Raw genomic sequence first — 12,362 nt, forward strand, 5'->3', positions numbered from 1 at the left:
TCAACATCAAGACTTCTGCCAGCTTCAGATGAATCACGTTTGACCCATGGTTTTCTGTAGGAGAACTGGGACCACAAACCACACTCCTCAGCTCCTTGGGAGCTCCTCATGCACCTCCACTGCAAAGGCATGAGTACACCTCATGAAGGGGTATAGACCAGCTAGTTCAAACAGTGCTGACTGTGTAATGACCACAGCAAGGAGCTCAAAACCCTTCCTAATCCTCTGAGTAGACAATGGAAAGCACTGAGCTCCAAGCTAACCACAGCTACAGCGCTAGGTCCACCCTAGCTATTCCATTGAAAGCTCCACCAGTGCATCTCCTCTCTGGTTACAGGCTTTGTAATGAATTCTACTTAGCAGAGTAAAAGAATTTTTCAGTTGGGGAATTCATGGGCAGGCACAAGACTTTTCAGGCTTTTCTCACTTTGTAGAACAAGGTAAGTTTCCCATGGCAATCAGGATTCAAGGCAGGAGAGTGTTTCATGACAGACAATAATGTTCTTGCACGGGAAAGACTGAGAATTATTGCTATAGAAGAGGAAACCAGGAGTTGTACTATTGCCTCTTTAAAATACTTCCAAATAGCCTTTATCAGCAATATGCAATAGATGAATGAATCACTGTCATTCACAAACATTAATCACATAAACTAGATCTGGAGGAAGATCAGTACCAGATCAGGAGGAAGATCAGTACCACCATTACTGATGGTAATATTTAGCATATTAAAATACTTCATAGGGAAATAACGAATAAATTTACATAATGGACACAAGAAATCACCTCTTACCACTTATATCAGTAACACACAAGGTGGACACAGCTGTCTCCCATCGCTCCCAGTGTGATGCTCCAGGTGAACACTACTGACTGCAGAAAGTACCTACACTGACAGAGCCCAGAGCAGAGCCTGTGCCAGCACCACCAAACCAGGACACACAACGGTCCCATCAGCCTGGTGCAGAGGCTGGTCCACACGGGTGAGAGGCACAGCTCCTGTCAATGAACCAGCCTGGGGCTAAACTAGTCCCAGCTGCAGGAGAAGAAGTCAGGTTTGTTACTTTAAGGCGTGCTGTATCGAGCAGCATCACTGCCCACAGTGAGCTGGTGCTTTAGGTAGGTTTTTCCCCCTAATTTCACAGTCCAAAAGATGCTCTGTCTGTACCTTCAGGGGTCTCTGATCAGTCTGCATCAAGTCCTTCCACAGAGGAAAGCAGTTTAGTTACTCTATTTTCATGTATTCCCAGATCACGTTGAAGCCTTTGATTAACAGGAGGTAAATGCACTCCATTTGCTGGAGGAAAAGGTTTTTCCCTGTCCTCAGGGCACAGCAACCTTCCCAAATCACTTGTTGCTACTTGGACCTTTTCTGAGTAGAAAGAGTTCCACAGCTGACAAATCTGCAGCTCGTGAAGAGCTTGTTTGGAGCAATTGTTCTGATGCTGTTGCGCTGCTGATTCAGGAAAGAGGTTTCCCCAGCTGATTCTTAAAGCATTTTACCCCATTGATGAGTCAGTCTTTTTCCTTCAAGCACAAACCTCCTTCCAGATAAAGCTCTATTAGAAAGCTTGCACTGGCCTTAATTAAACTGCAACTCTGGGAAACTATAAACAGTGGATCAGCAAATAAAAATCAGGGTGGAATTTGTGAGCTTGCATTCTCCCTGCCCTCCCAATTCCTCAGTTTATCATAGGAGGAGGAGTGAATATTTGCAAGGTTGATTTCTTATTGCAAAGACTAGCTTTTGATGCTGTTTTTCTCTAAATCTGCAGGCAGGCTGCATCTGGACCACATATAAAGTCATCTCAGTCCTTCGGAAATGACTGAATAATCCTTCACAGCAAGCCTTTCCCTTTGGAAAGACCCGAGCTAAACCATCAAACTCGGACCCAAGCTCCCTCTCACCTGAACATCACTTTACACCAAACTCTTCTGCTGTCCTGAAGCCACCATAAACCAACTTTTCAGTCTCAAAGGTGCTTTCAGGACAGAGCAAACTCTCTCCCTTAGTTAAACGAATGCTGAACTAGTAAAGCACAGCCTCATCCTGCGAGTGACCCCAGCCATCATCACTGAAAACCAAAAACCCCGCAGCAAATGAAGTAGCAGGAAAAGAGGAGCAATAACAAAGCCCTATTGATGCAGAGCAATCAATCAATCACCATTTTGCAGAAGGAAATGAATGGCCCATTAAGGAAAGAGTCGTAACCTCAACTTCCCTCTAATGGGTCTTGGTCCTAGACTAGCTGGCATCAAAGGGATTTGAGCCCTAAGAAAGGGCCCCCTGTAGTCTGGCTGCTTTAACAGCAGGAAGGGAGAGGATTTTGCACAAGCAAGGCAAGAAACCTACCCCAACTGAACCCGGCACAAAGAGAGGGGTGAAGGAAGTGCTCTGCTACACCTGAGGAGAAGCAGCTTTCCCTGCTTTTTAGTTGGTTAGTGAGAGAAAAAGCACAAGTCTCTTTTCTTACTACCACGTAATCACAGCTTGCATAGACCGCATCTTGCCTCTTGCGGTCCCGCAGCCGTTTGCAAACCTTAGTTAAGCAAAACACTGAAAGTAAGTTCACAGCTCAGCTCTGATGAGTGTCCTGCACCTGGGGGCTGCTGGTTTCCTTGAGGAAACTGGGATGGCAGGGAAACAAGTTCCATCAGTGCAAAAATCTTCCTGTCCAGCCACCTTGTCTACAGCAGTAGAGGATACAAATGGGAATCAAATTCCCTGAACAAGTAATAATCTAATACTCACCTGTTGTCTGAGTCTAAATATGCTGGTTTATTACAGTCCACAAACCAAGGAGAACTCACTTACCCCACCATTCAGTTTCTGGGTGCAAGAGGCAACACCTTCCTGCTTCTTCCCATATCAACCATTATAGGTCCAGTTGGGACCCAGCTGATTCAGGCAGCATTACTGTGCAGCTGTGAATTGGTGCTGGGTGGACAGGCTGGTTGCACTGCTGTTAGCTCTGCATAGTCTGCATCTTCAAACACCCACCAACACTGGATTTTCAGTCATTGCTGCAGCCTGGTTTGGGAGTTTGTTTCATTTCTAAATTTGATGAACTCAGAGTAGGCACAGAAGAAACCAAGACAAAAGCCAAGTGACCAGAAAACAGCAGAAAACTGAAGCTGTGAGCAACTTAAGGGCTGCACAGAGTGGATCTTCTCCACCCATGGACCTTCTCCTTGGCTACTGACTTCCAAAAGCACATCCAGCTCCTCAGTAAGTGGAGCAGCATGGGAGGGATGACACAGCATGCAGGACAGGGCTAAAGGAGATGGGACAGAGACACTGCTGGCACCAGCTACATGGACACTGCCCAATGATCCTGAAAGGACCTACCTGGTAGACCTGAAGGTCTACCTGACAGGAGGATGGAGCCAGGAGGGGCTGGGCTCTGCTCCCAAGGAACAAGGGATGGGACAAGAGGAAACGGCCTCAAGCTGCACCAGGGAAGGTTTAGGTGGAGCTGAGGAACAGTTCTTTCCCCAGAGGGTGCTCAGGCATTGGAACAGGCTGCCCAGGGCAGGGCTGCAGTCACCGTCCCTGCAAGTGTTCACACAGCGTGGAGACGAGGCCTCAGTGCCATGGGTTAGTGGTGGCCTTGGCAGTGCTGGGAATGGTCAGACTGGATGAGCTGAAAGGGCTTTTCCAACCTGGTTGGTTCTGTGATTCTATGGCGCAACACACACCACTCACCCCCGACCCCTCAAGCTGACTGTTCAGAGTGTAATGAGTAAATTCCTGTTAATCAAATCTTGCTTGCTTAGGAGTTACTTGCTTAGTTACTTGCTTGCTTAATAGTTACTGGAAAATTACGGTGCTTTGACATGTTGCTTATAGACCACGGGTATCCGTTAAAGTAAACTATGCTTGGGGAAGGCAATAAGGAGCCTTCCTCCCCACACCCACTGGAAGACAGAATGAGACCCCTGTGAGATCACACAGAGGCAGAGGACGCCAGGAGGTGACACGTATATTGGATGAAGAAGAGTATAAAACCAGTGGCTTTGGGGAAGTGGGGTGAGTGCCGTTGGCGGAGCGGAGACTCCCCGGCCGCCCAGCGCTGTTTTGCTTGCTGTCGCTTGCTCAATAAACTGATTTGATTCATTGGTGTGGCTCTCGTCAATTTATTTGATCCATATTTATAACAAGAGACCCCCATGTCTGACAGAGACATGAACCCTCTAAGCATTAAAACCTAAGCTGGGGTCTCAGACAGTGTTTGGCATTGTATATAACGAATACTCAACTGCATCTCATCCAGGTATCTGTTTCCGATTAACAGGTATCTAGAATGATACTATAATACTTTTCAAAGCAACCCCCAAAATCAATACGCCAATAGTAAGCTCTGTTTTTTTGCCTGTGGAACTAAAGGCAGTTTGGAAGAAGCTGACCTAATACACCACATATTGATTAATCAATTCCAAGCAGGATGCTAATGGGCTTTTCTTACAACGGTTGGCATTAGAAGGGAAGGAGCAGGGTTACTGAATGAGAATGGGAAAAACTGCTTGTGTGATGAAGTTTCAGGGTGAGGGAAGGGCATGCAGTGGGGAAACAGGCCCTTCTAGAGACAGCTGTAACTGGGCAGAGACTGGGAAGAAATGAAGAAACCGGGGGACAAATGGAGACGGTATTAAATCAGATATATTGGCTTCGAACACAGCAAAATTGTACATAATTTGCTCTGGCTGATATTAATAATACTTTCCTGTTGTTACAGAAACCCTCACAGGAAGCTCTGTGGAAAAGCCCAGCATCTGTCTAGAGTCCATAATGAAGTAGACTGGTCAATTTGTAGTCTTAATGGCCAGTGAACTGGTCTGGAGGCATTATTGATGCCTACCTTAGTTATTTTCCCACATGGACACTTCTGGCTAGGAGAGTGTGGTGTAATTCAGACCATCTGTGCTCAGCTGTCAGATTGTCCTTCCTTCTACAATCAGTGTAAAGAAGCAGCCAGCATAGCCATATATTGCTGCCACCATCACTCGCTCTCTCCTTCCTGCTCTGTACCTGATAAAGTCCTTTACTACCATAGAAAATTAAGTCCAAATCAGCTGGACCGCCCTCCATACCCAAACCACAGCACTTTACACCCACTGCAGAAACACCTGAAGAGCTAAGCAAATCACAAAGCTGGGGAGAACAGGTCTGCAACAGACATACAGGTCCCTTAAGAGCTCCTGAAGAGCAGCTCTCACACTTTGTGAGGAAAATGGTACAGATGCTAGAACCCAGATGAAGGGCTCTATTCCCAAACTGTTATAAGGGTTAGGTGCTTGCCTCTCAAGACAGGACACCTCAAATGTGTAGGTATGAATTAGAGACACAGATGAGAGCATTGCACTGCCTGAAAGCCAGTGGAGTCATTCAGTTGTTGCTAACTGGGTGAGTTTGCTCTACTCTATTGTATTTCCAATTGTAAAACTGAAAAATAGCAAAACTGACCAAGAGGTTTTGACCTTGACTGGCTGTGACAGGCATGGCTCTGGCTGGCAGGAGGCACAGACAGCAAAGACCCTAAGCGTGGAAATTCAGCCTGGTATATCCTCTCTACAGCCAACAGGGTCATATCAGGTGTGAAGGTGACTGATAAGGCTTTGTAAAGCTGCACTGGAGTTGCCAAAACTAGCACTGGATCTCAGTGCTAACATCCAGCTGATGCTGTTCACTGGTGTGGATTGCAAGTTGGATCACAAGTTGGATCACAACCCAGTCAACCTCTAAGTACAAAATATCAACGAGTCACTGGTGTTGCCACCCTATACTGTGCAATTTGGTAACTGATTATGGGGCATCATGAGAACATGCTCCTACTCACCCACCCTACAGCAGAGCACAGTAGCATCTTGGAGTAACAAACACTAGCTCTTACATATGGCAACACCACGCTGCCACAACACATCATGTTGCAGGTGAGCAAGTCTGCAGCCTCACACCACATCAGTGGTTCAAAGGCTGCTACAGGACCTACAAAGCAGCCCTGAAAAAAAAGGATAAATCATCCTAAAAAGCAGGATGGGGCACTAACCAATAAGGGAAAAAAGCACAAACTAAATTACTTTTATCCAGAACAACCTTTTACAAACTACCACAATGCATCACAGCACCCAGCAGCGGACTCACGTTGTAGAGGATGTCGGTCCATCCCTCCATGGTGATGCACTGGAAGACGGTGAGCACAGCAAAGAGGATATTGTCAAAGTTGGTGATGCCGTAGTTGGGTCCTTGCCAGTACTCCCTGCAGGTGGTCCCACTCTCACACTGCCTGGCAGGAGGCTCCTCTCCACAAGGGAAATCTCCCACCTCATCACCTGCAGAGAACAGCAACCGGGGCAAAAGTTACCAGCTGAAGCCAGCCAAGCAGCTGGTGCTGCTGCATCCTCCTGGCACCACTGCCTGGGTGGAATTCAGGCTTCCTTGTGCCACTGTGGGAAAATAGAAGAGATTAAACCCATGTAATCACTTATATACTGCTCTGGGGTGATTCAATGGCAGGGTGGAGCAGAGCCATCCCTGAAGTACCCATAATTTCTAGTTTGCCCCAGTGTTTGGTCATGTCATATATAAGGAATGCCACAGAAAAAGCCCAATGTGGTAAAAGCAAGGGGTTGGGAATGGTGCATACTTCAAACACTGTAAGCTGAACAGACATCCTCATACAGCACAGTTCAGTGCTAAATATCAGCCCTATGACATGAAATCAAAAAGGCAAATTCTACACCAGTGGTTTAAGCAGGAGTGGCCTGTGGATAGCCCCAGGATTGCCCAAACACAAATGTTAAACCACAGCTGCACGGCTTCCTCACAATGTATGACCACAGCAGTCTGTGAGGTGAACTAAGAGCTCCAGCCTCTTTGCAAGCTTCATATTCCTGTCCCAAAAGGGCAGATTGCAGGTACACTTGTCAGGGAAAGCATCCAGCCATCAGCTTGTCGGCAGCAGGGATGGAGTTTCTCTGATGAGTTTCATTTCAGACCCACAGAAGGCACAGGAGGATGTGTCTGTCATAGTTAAGGACCACAGTGGATGGCCAGAATGGTGGCCAGCATCTTCCAGGCTCAGCTGTGAAGTGTTGCAGCCCTCCAGAGATGCTGAGAGCACCAACACAGAGCAGTTTGGAAGACTAAAGTCCTGGGGTTTTCAAAGTAAATAAATATACTAAGTAATACTGCCGTTTACACAGAGATGCAATTCGGGAGATATGAAAGGGGTTTAAAAGTGACGTGTTATGGTAATGGAGCAGCAAACAGCACAGAATCAGATTCACCAGGGGAAAACAAGATCAGCACTAACTAATAATTAGGAATAATCATTCCATAGAGCAAAGCCTGCAGGAGGAAAACAAGACTGGCACTGTGGCTCCAGGAGATAGAGATATATATATGTGAGTGTGTGACGTGTTTTCCTGTTGACTCAACACCTTAATGCAGGGCATCTCTCTCCAGCTCCCATATGGGCCACCACAGGCTTTCACAAGGGCTTAGTGAGACAAGCAAAAAGAAAATACCGAATCCGACCCTTGCAGACCATTTGTGAGTGTGTTTTAAAATAGGATCCAGTTTTATCTCTGTTTGGCCTTTTATTGCCAGGCAATGCTCTGAAAATGCAAGGCACACCTACTGTGAAGGTCTCTCCTTTTTAAAAGGGAGACCAGAACTGGTCCCTACTCCCATGGCTAGGAAAGACAGAGAAAAGGGGGGAGACTCAATGTAAAATGGGAAACAAACGTGATGCCCTCCTCTCTTGGAATGGCTCTGGGGCACTTGGGCTCCAGAGCCGCAGAGAGTGGCTGCTTTAAGATAATCCAGCAGAACAGGTGAGCACAGAGGATGTAGGGAGGGGAAAAACAAGTCAGGCATGCACTGAAACATGCACTGGCATTAAATTTTACCCATTTTCCATTAAAATAGATAACTGATTCCACTAGCTCAGAACAACCTGTCAGGCTGAGTGGCAATAGCCTTAAATAACCCTTTTGCTGTGTTCTGATCCCCAGCATCCCTCTCTGTTGACGCTTATTACTGACCTACCCAAGGCTACTGGATTAGCAGGGCTGTAGCAACATTTGCTGCTGACACCTCTACTCTGTTCCCTTCATGATGTGCTGAAGGAACAGCTGGTACCTCTCATGTGGCTCCTGATTCCAGGAAAAATCCCAGGAGTTTGCTCACTTTGAGGATTTGGAACAGAAACAAGCACGAACAGCTCCTCCACCAATTTGCTACCCTCTGACAGAGGCATCAGTTAATGAGGTTCACATTTCCACACTCAAGCCAGCCTTTGGAGCCCATGGTATCAGGCCTGTGCTTGTTAATGCACCTCTTTGAAGATGATGAGCACTTAGGTTTTAAAAGGCTCTGCTGATGGTTTTGTGGGATGTTGTGCTGCTCAGCTCACAAGGGACCCCAGCGCCAGGAAACCTCACCACTCTCTGCCTTTCCAGAAACACCATCATGCTATTTCCCGCCGAGCAGGAGGAATCAATGCCCATCATTCATCCAACAACCAGCTCATACCCCTTGGGAAAAGCAGGGGCCAGTGCCTGTTCATGAGGGTACCTTCCCCTACTTCCTGGTGAGTGGATTCAGGGGGAGGCGAGATCCTGCATCCTCTCACTGAGATGCTGGGTGCTGTAATGCAAAGATATTCAGCACACACAACAGTTTGTCAGCTGCACTCCCAATTCCTAGCCGGAAGCCACCCAGCAAACAAGAGTCACTTAAACACAACAGAAATCTGCTCTCAGACCCCAAGCCTTGCACCTTGCACAGAGACCTCTCAGACATCACTGATGCTGGAATGTTTCCTGCAGACAACACAGCTTTGGGATTTATTTTCTGCTTTTCTATTAACTGTTTTCTGGGGGAAGTTAAAAATAACCCCTCTTCTCTTTAGGCCAATAGCCAAATACGACCCATAAGTACCACTGGCCATAAGAGCCTCAGAGCTCAGCCTACAGCCACTACCTGCAAACGAAGGGTGCAAAAAAATCACCCACCCTAGGTGCAATTTAACACACCTGAAAATGCTCCTAGAAAATGCAGACCTACTTGTAACTGCTTTCTCCCTGCCAAGAACACTTCTGCCTCCTACATGCCTATATTGTCACTGTTGTTATTCCTCTGTAATGGTTGCATAGCCCCAGAGGTGCTGCAGTGGGTTGAGACGTGTTCTGCTTGGCATGAACACACACACCTCCTGCAAAAAGATAGCTATATCCTACAAATCCAGTCCAAAACTTCATTTCTTCCAGGAATGATAGAATCCCAGCATGGTTTGTGTTGGAAAGGACCTTAAAGCTCATCCAGTTCCAACCCCTTACCATGGGCAGGGACACCTTCCACTAGAGCAGCTTGCTCCAAGTCACATCCAACCAGATCATACAACCTGGTTGTCCTTCACAAGTTGCATTATGTTTTTCTAACTAACATAGGAAGCAAGGAAACAATTTCACCCTGCTTTTGTAAAGGGAATATATGAAACTGCTTCCACATTGTTAGAAAGCGCTGTGAAGGATGCCCAGAGATTTGGCAGGGATGTTTTATTACCATTTGAATGCATATAAATAAATCAATATTAAGACCTATTAGTGATAATCACTGAAAATACAAGACTGTGTTTAAAGACAGTCAATTGTGCCTTAAATTGCAATCTTTTGGAGACAAGAACTATGTTTTCAGCTGTGGACAGCCCAGATAACCAGCACTACTATAAAGGAATATTTAAAGATTTGAGGAATTAGATGGCAAAATTAGGCTTCTTTGGTTTTAAACTGGCATGGATCCTGTGACATGGCAACCAGTCCCAGCCCAGGGTCTTCAAGCATCCTTCTTCTCCACCTCCATCTTTTGGGATTTATCCCTCATTCATAAGGAGACACATAATTTATTCTGCAGTGCCTGATTTCCCTTGTTTTTCTCTGTTTGAAGGACATTTTTATCCTTTCTCCATGAAAAGGCTCCTTGCCTTCCATCTATCGCCTTTCAGGTTGCTCCCAGTCTTTCTAATCTTACTATTTCACACCAAAGTTCTCCTACCCATGCAACATGCCCTAGAAACCTTGCAAGGAAGTTCAACGTTCAGCAGCTGTCATGGAGATAAACCCAGTGAAAGTGGAAACAGACCAGTGAGCCAAAAAAACGACCCAAAAAAGCCTTAAACAAGCCGGAACAACAGGAATTTGGTTCTGTATTTGTACTACAGATAAATGCTACCATGAAAGGAAGCCCTAAGCACCTTCCCCTCATTCTTGAGTAGACAGAGAAACCCAAACTCAGGTTTCCCATGGTGGCACAGCAGAGAGGAGAATCTGCTCAGCACACGCAAGGTGAACACAAAAGTCTGTTAAGTCTTGAAGTAGGTGGGTAAGGAGGGAGAGAATGCAGTGAACGTGGAAAAAGGAAAAGCAACATAAGAGCAGGGCAGAAAGCATCCTGGTGAGGTGAAGGGGACTAGAAGCATCATGACAATGTGCTGGGAGGGGAGGAAAGCTCGAAGCTCACCCGTCTCATTAGAGAAGCAGGTTTTATGGAACTTCCCCATGTAAAACTCCAGCCCGATGATGGCAAACATCACAATGGCAAAGAAGAGGAGCAGTCCGATCTGAAGCAAGGGCACCATCGCCTTCATGATGGACTTGAGGACAACCTGCAAGCCTGTGGGGACAAGGAAAAACAGGTAATCAGTGAGGGAAGGAAAACAAGGGCTTAGGGGTGGGGTGAGGTAGGAGAGAGGGGCTGTCTAAGGGGAAGTTTAGGATTGGCAATACCAAGCAAAGATGCCTTTCCCAGGGTGCTATGAAAAAATGCAATAGCCATAATGCACTCAAGATGCAAGAGAAACCATCAGGAGTTATCTTTTCCTGACCTCTTTCCTTCAGGCTGCAGATTCACAGAACCATGGAATGGTTTGTGTTGGAAGGGACCTTAAAGCTCCTCCAGCTCCAACCCCTGCCACGGGCAGGGACCCCTTCCACTAGAGCAGCTTGCTCCAAGCCCCTGTGTCCAACCTGCCCTTGAACACTGCCAGGGATGGGGCAGCCACAGCTTCTCTGGGTGCCCTGTGCCGGTACCCCAGCACCCTCACAGGGAAGGAGACTCGAAGTAAAGATGAGATTCAAGTTCTCTTAAGCCTCAGAGGCACAAAAAGGACTTTTTCTGAAGCTGGTGGAGTCCCAGGGCTCAGCCTGGAGTGGGAGCAGGTCTGTAAGGCAGACCCTGCAGCAGTGGGCATGCCAGGGAGAGCAGGGAGCACTGAGCTACACTGGAGCTGCCCCTGCTGCTGCTGACACAGAGAACAGCCATGATGCTGCTGTGCCTGTCACACCCTGACTCTGGAGAAACACAACCCTGTCTCCAGGGCTATCCATCCATAGCTTTTTGCTGGCACTAAAACTCATTTTCAATTAAACCCAGGGGAGATAAGCCTGGAGATGGAGGTTTCAGATAACATCAAACAGACACGCATAACAAAAAACCTTCAGTGATAAGTTATCAGCTGAAACATCCCTTAGTGACCTGTCCTAAGGTGTGGAAAATAAAGGATCATCATTGTCTTGCCACCCTGTACAACACTACTGAGGTCAATACGGGCGCATGCAGGAAAAAAGCACAAAGACCTGTTGGACAGGAAGAACACTGAGAATGTAGAAGAAAAGCAAATAAGATGCTTGTGCTGCCTCCACAGCATCACTAAAAAACAGGAGAGCGATTAATGCCCTGTGGGAAAATACTGCGCTGGTCCAGGACACATCACTGGGTGGGAGAGCACATCACCCTGCGGGGAACATGCAACCCACAGCAGGACAGGGGTACCCCTGAAGGGCCACCTTACTTCTCTGATGTCCTGTCACTATCACAGCACCATAGGTGCCTTGCACAAGCAAAAAGTCCATGAAAAAACATCAGAAGCACCTCCTTATTAGAGATCCCATTAATAAATGACCCTTTGCCGAGGCTAGCCAAGGGCAAATCCTGTATGGGAATTCAGATTGTCCATGAAAAGGATGCTGAGTTCAGGAAATTTGGGTGCTGTTACTACAAAGCATAACCCTTGGCTGGATTTCTACAGCACTGACATTTCAGCCCTGAAGCAGCCAGTACAGGGACAGAGCTGGTGGAGCAGAGGGAGCAGCCTGGCTGCTGAGGGGGTTAATGCAGAGAAGAGCAGAGCATCCCACAGAGCAGCAGTTCCCTTTCATTGGCTCTTGCTGCAGGGAAAAACCTCTCTGTTCAACATTCAGAAATGAAATACCCTCAGAGTGGCTGGTGAAGAGTGACAAATAAAAAGGTATTAAACAATGGGGTTGGGAGTCTGATAGCTTCAGGGCATCAGCAAGGCATG

At 46.9% G+C, this 12,362-nt stretch overlaps 1 protein-coding gene across 11 annotated transcripts in view; it reads right to left on the reverse strand.

Annotated features, from left to right (window-relative positions):
• CACNA1B (calcium voltage-gated channel subunit alpha1 B) overlaps positions 1–12,362 on the reverse strand; it is a 297,873-nt gene that overhangs the window by 184,957 nt on the left and 100,554 nt on the right. For all 11 annotated transcript variants that reach the window (XM_062640317.1, XM_062640320.1, XM_062640316.1 and 8 more), the window contains 2 exons: positions 10,523–10,675; positions 6,143–6,330 (listed from right to left, as the gene is read on the reverse strand). In XM_062640317.1, the coding sequence (XP_062496301.1) occupies positions 6,143–6,330; positions 10,523–10,675 (341 nt within the window). The remainder of the gene's footprint in view (positions 1–6,142; positions 6,331–10,522; positions 10,676–12,362) is intronic.

Source organism: Pezoporus occidentalis, unplaced genomic scaffold (assembly GCF_034315485.1).
Source record: "Pezoporus occidentalis ecotype Australia unplaced genomic scaffold, CSIRO_AGI_Poc_V1 ctg64, whole genome shotgun sequence".
NCBI classification, from domain to species: domain Eukaryota; kingdom Metazoa; phylum Chordata; class Aves; order Psittaciformes; family Psittacidae; genus Pezoporus; species Pezoporus occidentalis.